The sequence below is a fragment of the Pundamilia nyererei genome, unplaced genomic scaffold (assembly GCF_000239375.1).
Source record: "Pundamilia nyererei isolate P.nyererei 1_Seehausen unplaced genomic scaffold, PunNye1.0 scaffold00064, whole genome shotgun sequence".
Lineage (NCBI taxonomy): Eukaryota > Metazoa > Chordata > Actinopteri > Cichliformes > Cichlidae > Pundamilia > Pundamilia nyererei.
In genome coordinates this window covers 221,479-240,875 of record NW_005187465.1, presented here as the reverse complement: position 1 = coordinate 240,875, position 19,397 = coordinate 221,479, and the positions used below count along the sequence as shown (strand labels likewise).

The 19,397-nt window shown below is 41.3% G+C and overlaps 1 protein-coding gene across 8 annotated transcripts in view; it reads left to right on the top strand.

Annotated features, from left to right (window-relative positions):
• nrxn2a (neurexin 2a) overlaps nt 1-19,397 on the top strand; it is a 127,816-nt gene that overhangs the window by 22,101 nt on the left and 86,318 nt on the right. For 6 of the 8 annotated variants that reach the window (XM_013911486.1, XM_013911482.1, XM_013911488.1 and 3 more), the window contains exons 2-6: nt 2,861-3,951; nt 4,941-4,961; nt 10,505-10,534; nt 10,774-10,785; nt 15,219-15,520. In XM_013911486.1, the coding sequence (XP_013766940.1) occupies nt 3,252-3,951; nt 4,941-4,961; nt 10,505-10,534; nt 10,774-10,785; nt 15,219-15,520 (1,065 nt within the window). In that variant the 5' untranslated portion in view covers nt 2,861-3,251. The remainder of the gene's footprint in view (nt 1-2,860; nt 3,952-4,940; nt 4,962-10,504; nt 10,535-10,773; nt 10,786-15,218; nt 15,521-19,397) is intronic. The other 2 variants (XM_013911483.1, XM_013911484.1) reach the window with 2 other exon arrangements.

Below are 19,397 nucleotides of genomic sequence, written 5' to 3'. Positions count from 1 at the left end.
CACACACACACACACACACACACACACACACACACACACACACACACACACACACACACATTGAGGACTCTAATTTGTGTTCTGAAGCATGTAATTCATTGAACTGTTATTGTGTTTTGTTTTTTAAAGTCAGCAATAAATCGGTGATATCATTCAGTAAGATCAAAATCTTCACAGAAAGAAAATTAGAGGAAGTAGAGCAGGTCGTTTACTAATCAGAAGGTTTCTGGTTGAATTCCTGGATCTTCTACTCTACATGTTAAAGTATTCGTGGGCACAATGAGTCGCCCCTGATCCATCAACTTGTGTATAATGGTTAAAGTGTTCTGACTGCTCAGATAGTATATTAAAGCGCCATGTAAGTCCATTTATCACAGCGTTTGGGCTGAATTGAGTTTTTTAAAGCACTGTGATGCTTCTTTTTTTATTTTCATGTTAGTAGGAGTTTGAAATTAACAGTATCCATGACAAGACTTACTTATACCCAAGATTTGTGCTGAATCAGCTTAAATATTTTTTCCAACAAGTGCAACAAAATTACATTTCTTGACTAGTCCCTCCAGGAAATAAGGATTTGCATGTTTCATCCACCCTGTCTCTGTTGGCTTAATGCTGCTTCAGAAATGTTGAGTGTTGGTAAGATTGTTGAGAGCAAAGGGTGTGGGTTAACGGGACACACAGCTCAGATACGCGTACAGAAGGATGCATTTGGCATAACCAGTGCACTTAAAAGTGTGATTATTTGAGAAATGATGTTTCATATAGATGTCATTAACTGTTTGAAGTTAGGTTTATATTCAAATGTCAGCTCATCCTCTTTTAACTTTGAGAACTCATGCTTAAATTCAGCCAGTCAAACTGTGCACTTGTCATACGCTATAATATGAAATTTCTCCTGCTCGAGATTTATTTATACTACCTGCCCACACGTTGTAGTGATATCTTAGAGTGAAAATGGCTCGTAATGAGTATACAGGACTTGCAGCACAACACTTATGTGCACGATGTCTTTTAGTAGCACATACCTTCTTGTTACTTTGTGTCTCAAAATACTAATATGTTTTTTTTTTTAAACATCAAAGCAAGCTAGTGTTGACCGCATATATACAGCCTGTGAAGCATCTGACACGCCATACCTGACCCTGGCAAATTGCAATTCATCTTGTGAGGAGGGTGTCAGTTTTTATGACCTTCCTATTCCCATGATAAACCCGTCTATCAGAAGGATATTCTTCCAGCCTGAAGCCTTCTCATGCTTTAGGGAAAAACTTTGATTTATTTGCTGTAATGCACTCTTTCTTGCAACATCTACCTTTAGCAGATATAGCTAACTGTAGCAGTCCCTCATCTGCAGGATACCCAGTAGAGGCTGTAATTCCCAGCAGACTCAAACACACATTATATTTCTCTGTGACAGAGATGAAATTGGGCCAAACTTGCGTGAAATGCTTCTACTCCTGGTGGAGAAACATCCTTAAATGAGAAAAAACTCAGTTTGACACAACAAAGATTATTTCCTCTTTCAGACAAATTAGCTATTTTATGTTTTATTGTAAAGCCCGGGAGCTGTAACTGTGGAAATTATTGACAGCAGGCTGTTTTTATTGGAGACTGACTCATTAGATCTGACTGGATCAGTACAGTACCTCCATTTCTTTGTGTTTTTTTCCCTCTTCTTGAGATGGGGTGACTTTGGGACATTTTTTGAATTTTAAGCGCAGACATCTCAACATTCACTCAACACCCTCCTTTTCAAAATCAAACATATAGTGAGTTTCATCAGACGCGCGCTATGTGACGTGCAGTATAAGCATCCTTCAGATCTACTGTCGCTCAACGCTTTTACTCAAACTGGTTGTAATTGATTGTAGCTGCTGATTGTGGTTTTGATCACTTAATTGAATCACATAGTGCTATTGCGCTTTTATGTGTTTTTAATAGATTTTGTGTAGCCGTGGAGTTCTTTGGCACAAAGAAACAAGCTGCAACAGGCTGAAGCTGTACTTGTCTGTATTCATTATTATTGGCTTTGTTCTCTGCAGGGTAATGAAAATATAAATAAACACTACCCTCGTTGTTTAAATACATTTTTTGCCACTTGGAATATGTCTAATTTCCTAAGAAATAATTTTATCCTGCTTGACACCAAACTGAACGGTCTTAGTGAGTCATTGCAGGCTCCGAGTACAGCTGACGACTGTACTCGACTGAAACATAACTTTGTTTGTGTCCCTAGCCCTGAGAGGCACACCCTCTTTTGTTATCACAAAGTATTGAATTTTGCTGTTTGCTTGTTTGTTTCGAACATAGACCCTGTCCTTTTCAGCACTCTCCAGCCTCTAGCCTGCATGTATTTTTTAGCTGTAACGTCTTAGCTTGAGTCTAGGGACTGCAGAAGGCTTTAGGGGCTCAACATCACTGAAGTTACCGAGGCCATGGATTGTGCTGGAACATCTGTGCGGGGGGGGGGCTTATAAGTTGTTTTTTTCCCACCAGCTTCTTGGAAATCAACACAGGTCTCAGAAAACTAGTGAGACCCTCAGTTTCCCTTTCTGCCCAAAAGCTAAGAAATAAGGTGGGGTGCCAGGATTAGGGCTATATGCTAAAGCCATGTGTTGAGGGCCTTTTGCTGGAATCTCTAGGCTGTAGATGGTGAAAGTGACCTGTGATCATGCGAACCAGAGCTAAAGGCAGGCATTTCAGTTCTTCATAACACTGACAATTCTCTCTTGCTTTCATCTCCATGTTCCCCTTCTTGATGCTTCATTATCTTTGGTAATTGATTTGCCACGTGATTCATAATGACTGTGCTGTGCAGTATTTCCAATTATTCATTGCACGCTCTTCTTTCATGTCTTAGGATGTTGGGATGCTGAGGAGAATGGAGGCTGTACCTAGGCCGCGTGCCTAGCTAACCCATGAAGAACTGACAGGAACAGTGCTGGATGGAGGCCAAGACATTGGATGGCGAAGACGAGGAATCACGCAGTGCTGTTTGTTCTCTTTCTCAGCCAATCCAAAGTAGATGCAAAGTGTTCTGTAATGTGCCTCGGCTGTTCACTCTGTCACGAGTCACCCAAGGAGAGATGGCAAAAAGAATCAGGATAGACAGTCAAGGCTAAAGAAACTCTTATTTCTGCAAACTGTAGGGTTATAAAACAATTCTAGATATATAGATAGCTTTTCCTCACAGCTGTCTGTTGGATTCATTGGAACTAGAGGCCTACACTAGATAATAGATAGTCAGCATCATGTGCAGCAGTAAAGGAGCAGCTTCCTGGTTGTTGTTAGCTGGATTGGTGCTAACAGGAATAGCTTTGGAATATGAGGGGGTTCCTGGTCAGTGGACACGTTATGGTCAGTGGGATGCTAAGACAACAGGTGAGCTGAGCTTTATTCTCAAAACCAACATCAGCAAAGCCCTGGTGCTCTATCTCGATGACGGGGGAAACTGTGACTTCCTGGAGCTTCTCATTGCGGACGGGAGGCTTCAGTTGCGGTTTACCATTCATTGCGCAGAACCCGCCTCCCTGCACACGGAGACCCACATCAACGACCAGCGCTGGCACAGAGTCCTTCTCACTCGTAATTACAGAGAGACCAAGCTGGTGGTGGACAACGAGGAGAAAGCGACTGAGGTGAAGTCCAAGAGAAAAGAGATGGCAGTGGATAGCGACCTCTACGTAGGGGGAATCTCACCTGACGTGCGCCTCTCGGCCCTGACTTCCAGCACTGTCAAATATGAGGCACCCTTCCAGGGCTTTATTGCCAATTTGAAACTAGGAGAAGCGCTACCAATACTGATGGATGGTCAAGCTGTCCATAATGATCTGGAGTATATATGTGACACACATTCTCCATGCAGCAACAAAGGCCTGTGCTCCATCGACCAGGGAGAGGTTTTCTGCGACTGTATCAGTACTGGCTACAGGGGAAGGTACTGCCAAGAAGGTGAGAAAAATACCATGTGTTTCCATGACTTAAAGGCAGTAAGATTTTATTTAAATTGTGCTTCTTTTGGATTAAAAAAGGGATTGTCTGACTAAGGCAGACACAGTTATAAGGGTAAATGATAAAAGTCAAAATACAGTGTGACAACACCACAAGCATGAAAGTTACAAAGTCAGCAATTAGAACTATGAGCAGTTCAGTGATGTCTAAAGTATAAATAGTTCACATATTTTCACATACCTTCCAGATATACAGTGCATACCTTCACTGAGCTCCTGAGGATAATCAATAAAGCCCACTTAACCGCAATCCAGGCCAGAGTACACTACAGCATCGCTTAGAAGCCGCTCGCCTGCGTGAGCTCAGCTCTCTCAGCAGTTATCTTCACAAGTCAAAGGATAACAGCTTTCTAATGTGATAGCTGTTTGCATGTTTTCAACACTGGCACGTTGAACGGGCCACCAAATGGAGCCCCTTTTCTTATTTTGGAAAATCTGCTTAAAATAAAAGGAGAAAAGAAGTGTTTTAAAGGAGCTTAGACACTTCTCGTTACCTAAGGTATAAAGATCAGAAAATGGAAGTGATTAAAATCTTTTCCACTTTGCAAAAACACATTAGGGTCCCTCTTATAAATGCTACTCGTGACTGTTTGCTTAGCTCAGAAGCTTCGCAGCCTTCTTCCAAGAGTCCATGCGATGTCCTTAGTGGCTAAAACGAATCCTGGCATCTATATCTGAGATCACGCATACGGGACATTATCCATCACAGATGTGATACAATACTATCATTATACCGAGCGAACAAATTACCGACTTTCAAGGCTCTGGGTAAATCATGTGTCACCAGCATGCATGCTGTGACATAACGAAGAAGCTCGAGGAAGGCATGGCATACCCATCAATGTTTGATGAGATGCAGATAGTAATCTGGCTGTGGATTAATTCTTCATATCGAGATTAAACATGTCTGTCTTTCATTCACTCCTGCAGCTGTCCAGAGAGAAGTAGAAGGTAAGACAATGCATTGTTATATAATGAGCATAATGATGAGCATAATTTGTTTGCCGTGATGCTCTTATTTGCAGAGGCTATTACCGCAGCATCAGTGGGTGAGAGTGTGTTTCGGTTATTATCAGGTTGTTATTGTCAGTTTGGACTGCAGTTCTGACATCCTACAAATTAAGCTGAACGGAGATATACTATCACTGGTCACAAGGTCACTGATGAAAAAGGGCCTAATGTGCGGAATGCTCATTGTATATATAATCACTGTGCTCAAGGTGACTAGAAAGGTCCGCCGAGTACGTGGGTGTCACACAATAGGGGTTGCATTTATATACTGCATCACAGAGAAAGCAACTGTACAGAAATGCTTTGCTTTAATATTTATACATTCTATATTTTCCTCTCCTGGCAGTGCATATATATCTCAAGAAAGCTGCTCTGAGGTTTATTAAGTCTTATATGCCATATATCTCTAAGGTAAATAAGTGTGTTTATCTCTAAAATGATGCCATTTTAGAGTTGAATGTACTCTGGCGCTGATCGCCACGCCCTTAACGTTAATACATTTTGATAATGCTTGAAATGTATTTTTTGCATAGGTGCCTTTTTTTTCTTAGAAGAGACACTTGTCTCTGAATTGCCAGCATTTTCAGTCACCGTAATCAAACGGGACTGATTTCTAATGAGGTGCACATGCTGAACGGAAATGAGGATTGAGAGCCGCTAGGAAGATTTGTTTAGTTGGCATCCGAGCGAGACATCCATCTCCCCGGTAGGAACTGCCGGTTCTGGTGAAAGGACAGTCCAACAGACTCAGGACACCAGCACAAGGTGTGCCGGACTGTTGCACATGATAAATCAGTGTTACCGACTCGAGATGTGCACCTGTACACACCTACTCTCTCAAGTCCTGCTTGCGGCGCTTACATTTGGAGTATGACAGCAAAGATAAAAATGACATTTTCTTCATCTGCAGTCTTCTCATACGCCTGTGTTGATTAAATATACATGGTGTATCTGGGTATATTATTAGATGCAGTATTTATATGATACATGATTTGTTACTGATTCTCTCAGTGGAGGATTTCAAACTTATGCGGCTCTTGGTTTGTACTTTTCACCAACAGTTAAAACAGGATTCATCGCTGCACAATTTGCAGAAGCGAGCATTAATCATTGTTAATATTAGCAAAGATGGCATGGCTCTGCTCACAGCAAGCAGGCACGCATTATTAAATGACATGCTGCAAAGAGAGCACATCAGAGTGTTTATTGGATTAAAGCTTGACATGGAGACAATCCCCAAATGCAGAATGCATGAAAACAACAATGACGGGGGGAAGAAAAGAAATACTGACCAGATGCTTTTTTTAAAATTTCCTTCATATCACTCATACACTATTCTGCAGCAAATCTCTACCCTGCTGGCCTTGCATCAACAGAAATAGACTAATCTATGCATTATCTAAATTGCCTTTCCCCTACCCCAGAGATGACAAAAATGGTACGCTACATGCTATATTTGGTCTTGGCTGTGTTTTAACTGGTGCAGGAATTAGCCTTATTTGTGTGAGGAATGCTTTAAGCCAGCAAAAATCTTTTGGCACAGCAGGTGAGTCGTCCGAGTTGTTCATCTACAGTATGCTGCACGTGGGCCTCCCATCGATCCGTGCGGACAAAGGCCATAGTGGGGCATGCTTAGATGCCAAGAGAGTGCAGCATCCCAAAAAAAAAATCAGGTCTGTGAACAAGAGATAAGAATAGCCACCTCACAAGGTGCAGCGAAATCAGTCAAACATATAGGGGAACCTTACGCAACACGCACTGGCATGTGCAAACACACTATCATTGTGTTATTTCCTCTTCAGATTTTCAGTTGTAAGCACAGAGTAATGACGCACTGAGAGCTTCTGGGATGATAAGGCAAGCGTCAAAATCTTCGAAAGAAAGGACACGAGCGGTCCTGGTGGGTTTTGCATCTCTTCAGCAGCACTGACCTTGGTCTAATCCCTCATTACAACAGGCTTCATAATGCTGTACTTTTCATGCAAAAACAAATTTAGCAAATGCTAATCCTCGTGAAATGGTTCTTTCTTCGTAGTTGCTTGCTAATTAATGTCACAGTAATGACTGAGAGGTCCTTCAACATCTGCATTTGTTTTTTCATTATACTTCTTTAATTAAACTTACAAAGGTAGCCTTGCTTACCTTGTTAGAAGCATTTCCAGAGTTAATCGCGTTATAAATGATTCAGAGAAATAAAACTATTATGTTTTTTGTTTTGTGTTTTTTTGGCAGTCCCACTAACATAAATTCAGCTCTTTTCATATGTTAAAATGTTTCAAAATCATGCTAGTTTCTCTCAGCCTTATATATTTAATATAAAACATATATATGTACATATTTAAATAATAATGTGCTTTTACAAGTGGGAAAAAAAAAATCAATGAAAAGAACCCAGAGCTGAAGTGTTGGAGGAGGGGAGTGAGGGGAGTTAGCGGTCTAAAGGTCAGCAGCAGTGCACACGGAATAGCCTGTTAATACAACGTTTTCGGAAGCACCAGGCCTTCCTTCTGTAGCACTGTTTGTTCGCATGTTTTTAGGTGCGCTCTTTAAACTTTTGCTGGGTATATTTGCACATGAAATCGCACAGGTCAAAAAACTTCACCTGCTCCAGGAATCTGTGGATTCAAAATCTGTCATTCACCGACTGAATTACTTATTTTCAGCCAGCTCTAACTGGGATGTTGCCAGAGGTGCATTATTCTTGAGTGCTTGAAAACACAAAGAGTTGTTCTGCAGCAGCTTTCCTGGTTGTATGTTTTCAGTATCATAGATTTACTCGAGGTCAGGAGGTGCAGATGTTAAGGTGTGTGTAAGCACATTAAAAAACAACAACAAAAAAAAACGTGACTAGTAAACTATTGACGTAGAAAATCGCACGCTATTGTAGAGTATTGTGACCAATACCATCACATCACAAGGTAAATGAGTCGATTTCAGAGTACTTTTTACAACAGCAATAACAAAAAACTCCACCTTTTTTTGTATAATGAGGCCAAGTTAAAAGTATCCTAATAGTAGCATTTTAATAAAGTGATATTCAGTCGCTTGGTTTCTTATTTTATAGCCTACTTTCGAGTGTATAGCTTACTGGTAGGAAGGATAGTTTATATCCATACAGGCTTTCCCTTCTAAAGGGTATTAGCCAGTTATCTCTGCATTTTCACACACTGAGATTTGGATGTAAGGCACAGCCAAGCAGGATGCACGTATTCGATGGGTGGCTGCCTTTGTACAAGGGAAGCAATGGCACCACTCCTAATCCCCTTATAACTCAACTCCTAGGAAATGCATACATTCTCAAAGATTACGATGTTGACTTGGGTATTTCTGTTCTGGTCAACAACATCCATTCATCTTACTCACGGGTGCGAGTCAGTTTTGCTTGACCCAGAGCTCAACAAACAAGTAAGTGAGTCAAAATTTGCTTCCGTCAAAGCCTTTTTCCTCATCTTCATATAAGTGAAAGACAGATATTTGCCAGCTTTGGCTTTTCTACTGCATTTGCTTATTATTTGGATGAAGGGAACCTCATTCCTGTCCGTGAGGACCAAAGGCAAAAGCATGGAAAGAGGATTTTTATTCTTCCCGCTATGTGAGCCAGTGGTGGCTTACAACAACAGTGTCTTTGTTACAGTTAATGGCACTGTATGCAAGCCTCCTTTGTAGCCCCTTGAAGCTGATGCTGTGGCTCATCTATGCTGTGTGACGCTCAAAGCAGAATGATAGGCAGAGGATAGAGGCAGACGGGATCTTAATCTAGTCACATCTTAGTACTGCTTTTGAGTATGAGATCACCTTAGGGGTGATGAGGGTAAGAAGAGGTGACATCATTTATGTATATGTACGTTGGCCTGTCATGTGCAGTGCACAGCCGCAGTGGGGGTGCACACAGCAGTGCTTTGTCTGCTCTGCAGACAGGGCTGCTGGTGAATCCTGTCTAAGCAGAGGCTCAGTCACTGGCTTTGCAGTGGCACACTGTATCAAAAGCCTACGTGTTGGCAGGCAAGGACCTTCCCAGGGGTAATCATGTCCATTCCACACCATGAGTTGCAGCATTAACAAGATTGTTGAGTGGGACATGCGACGAGATTTGTGCAAGAGCAACCTGCCCTCTTCATAAGGTTTTACCTAATGACTGAAATGGGGCTGGAATAGTGAGTAAGACTTGCTGTACAAGGGTCTTAGAGTGCTGATGCACTGATGAGAGGTGTTTGTGTCGGCTCACACAGTGGGGCTCATGTGCTCAGCAGAAGTGTTGCATTGTGTCAGCCCCAACTCTTTGATATCGGGAAAAGCAGGAGAGCTAGGCTACGCCATGCAATTTCTGCCTGACCTACTGAGATGTTTGTCTGTGTTTCGCTGTCAGTATATAGCACACGATGCATTGAGAGATTTAAGCTGGTTGAAACTGGATCAACCTTTGATGAGCAGTGCACGCAGGCTAACCTGCAGGGTTTTGACTGCAGTGTCACTCACAACAAGCACGTGACACGAAAACAATGTTTGTTCTCAATATTTGCTTTTAGAAGGCATTTCCATGCAGTATTTATGAGTACTATAATATGATCTCATGAAGTAAACTAACTGTTAATCAGTGCAATTAGCTCATATGTTCAGCAAAGTAGCCAGTGCATTCAGGCTAACCCCTTTGCCCTGCCATATGCCATAATGTGGAGGCGTGATGTGGCATTTTTGTCTTTGGCTGACAAATTAGAAGATGGTTAATATTTAGTGAGGCTTTACCGGAGTGCAGCATTGCTTTTTTCTTTGGAATTAAAAGGTTACGTGTGACAGCCTTAGATGTATTGGTGTTTATATTATTACATTAGGGCACAGACTTCAGGCTCCACTGTCAAACCTCGCTGCATTAGATGGTAAATCGTGAGAATAAAAATATGAATGAGAGTCGCTAAAGATTTAAAGGATAGGGAATGGTGCTTCGTCTGTCCTTTTATGAAATGGTGCCATCTGAAAGGTTAAATAGGCTCATCTGGGTTGGCTGAGCACTTACATGCCAAATACTCGTGTGGAGAAGTGGAGATCAGGAGATAGAAAGATCACAGAAATCCATGAACTAGCATTACCGCGGGTGATTTCTTTCTTCTTCTTTTTTTTTTAAACATTTAGTCTTTACAGTCGAAGCAGTTTTATGTATAGCTGGTACATCTCAAACGCTGTCTGCATCAAATAAACATACAATATGTGTTCCATTAGAAAAAAGCATCTATGAGAGCAACTACCTGCGAGGGTTGCACCTGTCAAGATGTTTTTTTCTCTCCTTGCCTTCCCTTTCCTCCCTTGAGATGTTTGTCTGTTTTTAGTTTGATTTCCCCTTTATATTTTAATTTGAACTTTGACATCCGTACCTTCCCCAGGATGTCTGTCACAAACTGCAGTCCAACATTGTGACAATGCTTTTGTTCTCCCGAACCTCTTTATGAACTTCCTGTTTTCGTATCCTTTTTTCTGTTCTTTCCCTCAAGGTCTGGCGCACCTGATGTTAAACCGCCAAGGTATGGGGTCTATTGGTTTGCTTTTCCTTCCCAACCACCTGATCACATTTCCCTTCCCCTGAAATCATTTTAGTTAACTGTGCTGCACTAATATTTCCTCTCCTCTTTTGTCATATACTTGCCTATTCGTTTTTTGCTTCCTCTCATGTTATGCTCACTATTCATAACAATTTTTGTCCGTCAAACCCTTGTCCTGACCACTGACTGAGCTACTGGAACATCACCTTTGACCTCTGCAGTTATTCGCCAAGGTAATGCATTTATGCTCATTTGGTTTCATGGTGTTTTCAAAGGAAACAGGTGTCAGTAATAACAAAAAAATACATTTATATATATAAAGGTATCTCATCTTACAAATGTGAAGGTCTGCAGAGAAGGGAGTTTATTTATGTAGGTGTTTAGACAGACATATTATGTGAGGACTTAGTTTGCCTTTATTTTCATTCTTAAGGTTGTTGTGTGCATAATTGAATTTTCTTTCTGTTGCACTGATGTCTCAGATGTGTTATCACTGGGTTGTAGATCAGTGGGAGATTTTAAAACAAAACAAAACATTGTTGGAAGGTTGTGGGATTTCTTTTCCTAATGGAGGATATTTTTTCAGGGAGAGGTACCACTGTGGTCCTCTGGTTGGAAAATAAAAAAAGCAGTAACATTGTCTCATGCCTATGTGAACAAATAACAATTATACCAGCTCATTTACAGGTGAAAATACTGAATATAATTGTATGATTTTAAAACTGAATTAAAATAAAGCGTAAAACATTTTCTGCAAGGCATACTTGGAATATAGGCACTTTGAAAAAGGGTGGATGTACTCTGCTGTGGTGAGGCTTTTGCATTTCCTCCACACGCTGTGAGATTTAGATAAACTTCATCATCCTGTCTCCATGGAGATCAGTGTTGTCTATAACGTACTTGGCTTTTCTGACCCCCTCATGTTGACCACACAGTATTTTCCACTGTCCCAGTTCCTCGGGAAAAATTGCTCATCTGACCAGAAAGAACAGTGGTGTCGGGTTATCATCGCAGCTTCTGTACTAATGATTTTTTATTTTCAACCCAATTATCCTTGATTATGAATAATGTGCTGCCGTGAACTGAAATAGCTGCGTATGTCATCTTTCACTCTCCCGCTCGGTGAAGATGGAATAAAAGAGGGTGTGGCAGCATCCGCATTTTGTCACGCATATGTGAACAAATAACAATTATACCAAGATCATTTACAGGAGATGAGAATGCTTCACAGAATGAGGTTTTTCACCATATATAAATGATGCAGATTGAAGCCGAACATGACTGTGACATTACAGATTAGGGTCTAAATCCTTTCGGTAGCCACTAGTAGCAATTAGTCTTTATAAGACCAAAAACATAATGTTCAGTTTAAGCTTGTGCTGTAATCAATGGATATTCTGACAGAACAGAGTGGGTGAATATACTGTATGCCACTACGTCCTCAATCGTACAAAGATTAATCATCTCTGCTGTATTAGAAAAATGCTGTTATATAAAGCATATAGTACATCATACAGTAAGTGTGTCCTGAAGCCAACCACAGTGCGATTTGTCATGAAATGAAGCCTAAACGTAATTGTTCAATTTCACGCATTTAAATGAAGAAGAAGTTGGTAATTGATTGTGGAATCGAGATTTGCAGAAATAACCCTCAATGCTCAAGCAAAGCACAGTTACAGCTGCAACACAGAGCGCTGCACGTCTGACCTCATGGGATATACATGAGACATCAGCGCTTTATTCAACCATCTCATGTTATAACAAACATTTGTTATTAACTGTGTTCCACCTTCAGCCCCGGGGCGCATACTTGAGCGAGCGCTCTCAGACTTTGTCAGCTCTCTATTTGTTTTGCCACAAATATGCAGACTTCTGGAAATTGAGAAGCGGCAGCTTGTGAATATTTCACTCCCACACTCCTTCGCCAGCGTGTGCACCCAGATGAGATTATTCAGGCACAGGTGTAGCTTGATGACCACCTACAGAGCTACACACCAGTGGTCAGCTGCTGCCCCACAGCCTGCTCGCACTCTGCCTGATAACCCAGTCAGTTTGTCTGAGCCACAGACAAACGTTACCAGCTGCATCTGTGCCCCCGGCTTTGCATCATTTTGAAATTAATCTGCTGTAAACCTTAATATTAATGAGCAGCGTGAGTGGTGGAATTTGTCTAATAGTAACAGTCTTCTCACCTGGTGGCTGAACCCTTTTTCTCACCTCATGGTATGACCATCAGGAGCTTACGTATAGCTCCCAGCAGCAGAATTATAGATAAATCTTACACTGACTGTCTTAGAGTTATCCGGTGTTATAGTAACATCCAGGATGCTTTCGCTCTCCATATTTTGTAGCTGCACGCTTCATTGGATTGGCCATGAGCAGTGTCCTTCTAGAAGGACTCGCTTGTATTTGTATCCTGAATTTAGAGGGAATTTATTTCAAAACCTTGGGCTGCAAGTAGATTGAATGGTGTATAGTAAGACGGGAGTGGGGGCAAGGTGGCGCGTGCCACAATGAGATGAGAAGCAGGAGAGGCATGTAGAGATTGTCGGTGCTGCTGTTATTTTCTGCTGAGCCTCCTTTTTTCATTGATGTGTTTCCATTTACATCGAGACGTGGTTCAGCACAATGGTCTTATAGCTGAATCCAAGAGGGTGGACGGCCCATCCACCCCCTCACTCTCCGACGCCCCACCCTCGTATAGCTATAACATGCATAAAGTGCTAAACTGCTCCAGCAGCATCTTTTAGCTGGCGTACTGACTGCAGCTAGGGTCTTTGAAGATATTTCTTCGGAGTTAGTGCCAAAGTCTGTCTGGTGTCAGACAAAACAAAGCTACTATTTCTTTTTTTCTTGTTCCTTTTTTCTTTTCTTTTTTTACAGAGTGGTAAACATTATTGCTGCAGACAGTAGGACACCTTCTAGGAGAGCTGAAAAGCAGAGCTATAGGCCGTCTACCCCTCCCATTTCAAGAAAGACCTTCAAGACAGATTCAGGGTCATGCTGGGGACATCTTCATCACAGAATGACAGGAAGCCTATTAGGCAGATTGCGTTCTGTAGAATGTGCACAGCTTAGATGCAAATCTTCTTGTCATTAAGGTTTATCTCTTATGATAAATCCTTCTGTATTTAGAATGAAAAATGACACAAAGGCACTTTTAGTTCAAGTGCTATAATTTCCCTGTAGTTGTAACTGTCACTATTGGCTCCACTTGGTTCTACTTTACACCTTAAACGTCAGCCAAATGAGGAAGTTTGCATTCATGCTCCGCGCCAGTAGCTCAACGAGTAGCTGTGTGCTCAAGAGTTGAGCGACTACACTGCACAAACAATACAGACTAACAGGACTGCTCATCCTGCAGCCTTAAATTGGCCCCTGAGTACCAAAGCTGACATTTGCTGTGCAAACAAACAAGCATCAACTAAAGGGTCAGCTTATCCTTCTAGCTTGAAACAGCTTGCTTAGTAGCTCATAAAGAGCAAAGGACAGCAGCAGTACTATGTGTTGTAAAGTTGTTAGTGTTACTCCCTGTGTCAAAGCAAAACTTTGGTTCAATATCAGAAAAACGAAACTTAAAATTTGATGGTTAAAGGTTGTGCGTGCGCGGAAGGCCTTCGTGAATTATGAAGCGAAACAAAATTCAGTGATTCTTTCTAATTTCGTGTGCAGTAGGGCTGCCTGTGAAGTCGTGAATTGAGAAAAAAAAATAAAAAAATAAAAAAACAAACTCAAAACTGTCACCTTGTGGAAGGTGTATTAGCAGCATAACTGTTGAATGAGCTGTAAGCTGTCAAGAATGATTTATTATTGACGTGCCGTGTGATGTTTGCCATCAAGGATACATTGATGGGGTTGCTTGAGAAAAATTGCTAACATGTGGAATTCTAAGAAACATTGACAAATACAAAAACAACATCTTTAATCAAGCTCCATCTGCTTCCCTCTGAACAGTTGGTGAAGTTCCCTTCTGTATATTTCACTGTGTGCATTACCTAGCGGACATTCCCTGGAATGTGAGTGTGAATTAAATGTTTAGCCAAGCCTTACACGTTGATATTGGCATTTTAAAAAAAAAAACCCTGCTGAATAAAGGATAAAGCGGCTGTCGTTGTATAATTTTTTTTTTTTTAGCAAATTCTTCTCAAATGATGGTAAAAAGTGCACACGTCTTGATCAGGACCTTTCTCAGCTGGGGATGTGGTGTAATGCTGTAGCTCTAGTGTGTTTTTATGTCGGTCTTATGAAAGATGAATACAATTCATTAGGCTTTGACTACAATGAAAGTACTTGTCAGTAAGGATCACTTCATAGCTGCCTTTTTTTCCCCTACATATGTTAATAAAAAGAAAAAGACATAAAGACTTATACTTTACTATGGAAACAGCACGCTGAAAATGTACACTTGTTCATCTGACTGTACAGTGACTTTGTAACGTTTCAATAGCTTTACAAAATACACACATGGTCTGTTCAAGTGGGTCTTAGTGAAATGTTTCCGAAGCCATACGGCACGCTGCATTTTCCGCTCATTTTAGCCTCTAATATCACCCACCAAGCCTCCTCTATTTTAGCAAAATAAAGTAGTGAATGCACCCAGTAGATAAGTAAAGGTTAAGCTGGATGAGAGGAACAATTATCTAAGCTGTTTCTCTTTGACTCTCAGGGCAGGAGGAGTCAGTGGCCACCTTTAAAGGCAATGAGTTCTTCAGCTACAACCTATCCCAGACTCCCATTCAGAGTAACCTGGACGAGATCACGCTGTCCTTCCGGACGCTGCAGAGGAACGCCTTGCTGCTTCACACGGGGAAATCAGCTGACTATGTCAACCTGTCTCTGAGGAATGGCGCTCTGTGGCTGGTCATCAACCTGGGCTCTGGCGCTTTTGAAGCCCTGGTGGAACCAACCAGTGGGAGGTTTAATGACAATATATGGCATGATGTTCGTGTGACGCGCAACCTCCGTCAGGTGTGTATACATCCATTACTTATGATTTTGTATTCTGCTTAAGAAAGTTGCAGTTTTTTGTAAAATGTGTAGATTGTATTTACGCAGAAGTCAATATAATTGCAGTCTGCAAGCGATCTGTGTGAGATAATGAGAAATCAGTCACTGTACACAGTATTGTAACAGTATTTAAAGTGTATCTTTCAGCTTATTAATATAAAAAAGATTTGGATCTGATTCTTATGAGCTGCAGGAAATGGCAGTCCTTTGCAAATAGAGTTTAGATAGGCTGCTATTAACCTCCGGCAGTGTGAACTGCCAGTAAACAAATACTGTGTTGGATTCTGTTGAATGCTTCTGCTGCCACATTCCCTATCCTGATATTGCAAGCGTCTATTAGGTCATTGCCCCTAGATTGCATTTCTAGAAATCACTCTTTTTCTTAATTCAGAGAATTGATTCCTTCTTGCACCCACAAGATTGTCATATATATACTTTTAATACCTTTTTTGTAATAAAAACTTAACTCATTATTCATCCTATTCATTCGTCCCACAGTAGTGATGATATCAGGAGTCTGTTCATTACCAACTCTTGAACGGAGAGTGCAAAAATATATTTTTTGCAGCTTTAGCCACTGATGTAACATTGCAGCAGTATATGGGGACTTGCGAGAGAAAGCAGAGCTTAAATAATGAATACAGCCAGTGCACGTGTCCAACCATGTACTGCTGTACCTATTGTACTCCAGCCAAGTACAACTCGGCCTTAAGGTTTCATATCATTAGCAGTCAGGACAAGGGACTGAATTCCCAGTCTAATTTACTGCAAGGATGTGTCCGTTACATTAAATGTTACCCCACTGGCATTCTTCTTTGACTGCATCATTCTGCTATTCTATTAGTCTCCTCATATAATACCTTACAGCTGCACTTTTTTTTGTATGGACACTGAATAAGTGGGAGTGAGTGTAATGTAAAGTGGTTGCTTGCAGGAACAAGCCCACACATAATTACTCATTTCTTTAGGTCTCACAAATTTACCTTTTTCTTTTCTTTTTTTTTGCATTGTCGCCACTGCAACAACCTTGTTGCTCATAACTGCAGCAACAAACTGCAGAGAGACAAACTAGTGAAGAAGAAAAAAGATTCATAAGATGAGTATAATTAGGTGTTTACAACTGTCAGGAGTCCTAATGACGAATGGAAATGCCCTTGAAGTGCTGACAGAAAATAAAGCAAGATTTGATTTTGGTCTGATTACCTTTTGATTGACAAGTAAGCGGCCTTACAGGGTTTCACAGTCAGAGCCACTCCTCGCTCGTCAATTCCTGTAAAAAAAAAAAGAAGAAGAAAGAAACAGTATAACGACTGCAAAAGTGCTCATTTGGTGGTTGTAAACTTGTCAGCTGGAGACATTCCTCAGAGATTTTGTTCCATATTGACATGATAACAAGCTCATTTTGTCAGCTGCACATCCATGAGGCGAATCTCGCGTGCCAGCACGTCCCAAAGGTGCTTCGTTGGATTGAGATCTGCCGCCGTCGAGGCCATTCGAGTACAGTGAACTCATTGACGTGTTTAAAAAAAACTGTTTGAAATGATTTGAGCTTTGTGACATGGTGTATTTTCCTGCTGGGCATCAAATCAGAAGATGGGCACATTGTGGTCATAAAGGGGTAGGCATGGTCAGCAACAATGCTCTGGTACAGCGGTCCCCAACCCCCGGGCCTCGGACTGGTACCGGTCCGTGAGTCGTTTGGTACCGGGCCGCGAGAGTTGAGGCTCAGGTGTGAAATGTATGGTTTTCAGGGTTTTTATCAGTTTTCAGCATTATTTTGTTATCGTTTTTATCGTTAACTCGGTTTTCCCGGATCTTTTCACGTGTGTTATGAATAAATCTTCTTTTTCTCGGTACCAGTACTAGTTTTATTTTGTTGTATTTATCCGCGACACCTTAAAGGCCGGTCCGTGAAAATAATGTCGGGCATAAACCGGTCCGTGGCGCAAAAAATGTTGGGGACCGCTGGTCTGGTAGGCTGTGGTGTTTAAATGATGCTTAATTAGTACTAAAGGGGTAACAATGTGCCAAGAAAACATTCCTCATATCATTATACCACCAGCAGCCTGAACTATTGATACATGGCAGGATGGATCTATGTTTTCATGTTGTTTGTCTGATCCTACCATCTAAATGTTGCAGTAGACAGCAGACTCATCAGACTGGGCAAGATTTTTCCAATCTTCTATTGTCCACTTTTCTTGAGCTTTGTTTTCCTGTTCTTAGCTGAAAGCTAAGGCACAGGTGTGGTCGTCTTCTGCTGCTGTAGCCCTCTGCTTCAAGCTTTGGCATGCACTCAGAGTTGTTTTTTCTTTTTCTAATCCTTCTTGGTAAACCCAAGACACAAAAGTAGGTCCATTTCCTGACCAGCCCATCTGGCACCAACAGGCATGCTACATTCGGTCACTTAAACCACCTTTACTTCCCCCTTCTGGTGCGCAGTTTGAACTTTAGCAGGTCATCTTGACCATGTCTACATGCCTGAATGCACTGAGTTGCTGCCATATGATTGGCTGCAACTTATTAACACTTGTTACTGTAGCCATTCATTGACGAGCAGATGAATGGTTGCGCCTAATGAAGTAGCAGTTCAGTGTATTTACACACAGAGCAGTGACAGATAATATAATGATCATTCACTCTCTTCTAGCTGTGTTTATGTTTATTTAGCTGTCAGTTATGTTTCTCCAGCTAATCTGTTATGTCTTCACTTTAAGCTAAGCGTAAGCTAAGAGTGCATCCACCCTAAATTGTGCTCTCACATATCTGACCAATATGCTCCAGTATGCTCTGTATTAGTCAGATACATTGGACAATGGCATTAATGTCGCTGTTACCATTATCTTAGCTAACTGAGTTCAGTACAATACTGAAACCCTAAGAAAGCTGAGCTTCTAAAGGGAAAGGCGGCGCTAGCTTTTCTGTTCCGCACAAAGCGATCGCTCTGTAAATTTACTTGAACTATCACCAGACTAAATATATTCCCCAAGATGAGTGGGACTCATGCAGTGCATATAAATGTTAGATTTCTTTTCTAAAGAAGAACTCATTTTGTATCTAAGCATCTCATCATCGCCAATATATTCTAAACCTGTCACGTTAACCTGCATATAAACGTGCATCCTCCTCCACTTCTATTTCCTTAGCCTGGCTTCCAGAAGAGCGGCAAGCCGAATGCTTACAACGTCACTTATGCTTTCAGGCATGCATTTGATCCCTGTGTAAATTGCTTTCCCCTCAGATAAGTTAGCTCACTGACATGTAGATAGGAGGAACTGTAACTCCCACGAGAGTGCTGGTGGAAACATTTTATTAGATCCGGTGGTGCTTTTCACTCTAGAATTCCTCCTATTACTATCTCTCTATCTCCATCTGCCTTTTGTGTCGTCTGTTTTGGGCAAACTCGTTGGTGCTCATTTTCTCTGCCTTTCAACCCTTGTTATCGATGCATCCACCTATTTACTGGCATGCTCAGAACACAGAACTCACTAACATGCTTGCTGATTATCTGTTGTTGTACCGCATGAATACTCTTTTGAAAACCTCCTGAGCTACACTGACAGTCATAAATATATATTACCATTTAATAAGCACTACATAACACCGGCGATGTCGAAATGCTGGCAAAATTAATGATAAAAGGTCAGCTTCAAAGTGTGCCATCCAGGTCTGGAGCCTGTATATTCTCCCAGTGTGTTCTTCTAATTAATAATGACCTAAATCAGTAATTACCTTTGAACGCACCGATCCCTCACCTCAGATATTCAAATGCCAGTAAAGTAGGTGGGTGTCACCACCATCTTAGACATCGGCCATGCTTCTGTAGACCTTTTGGAGT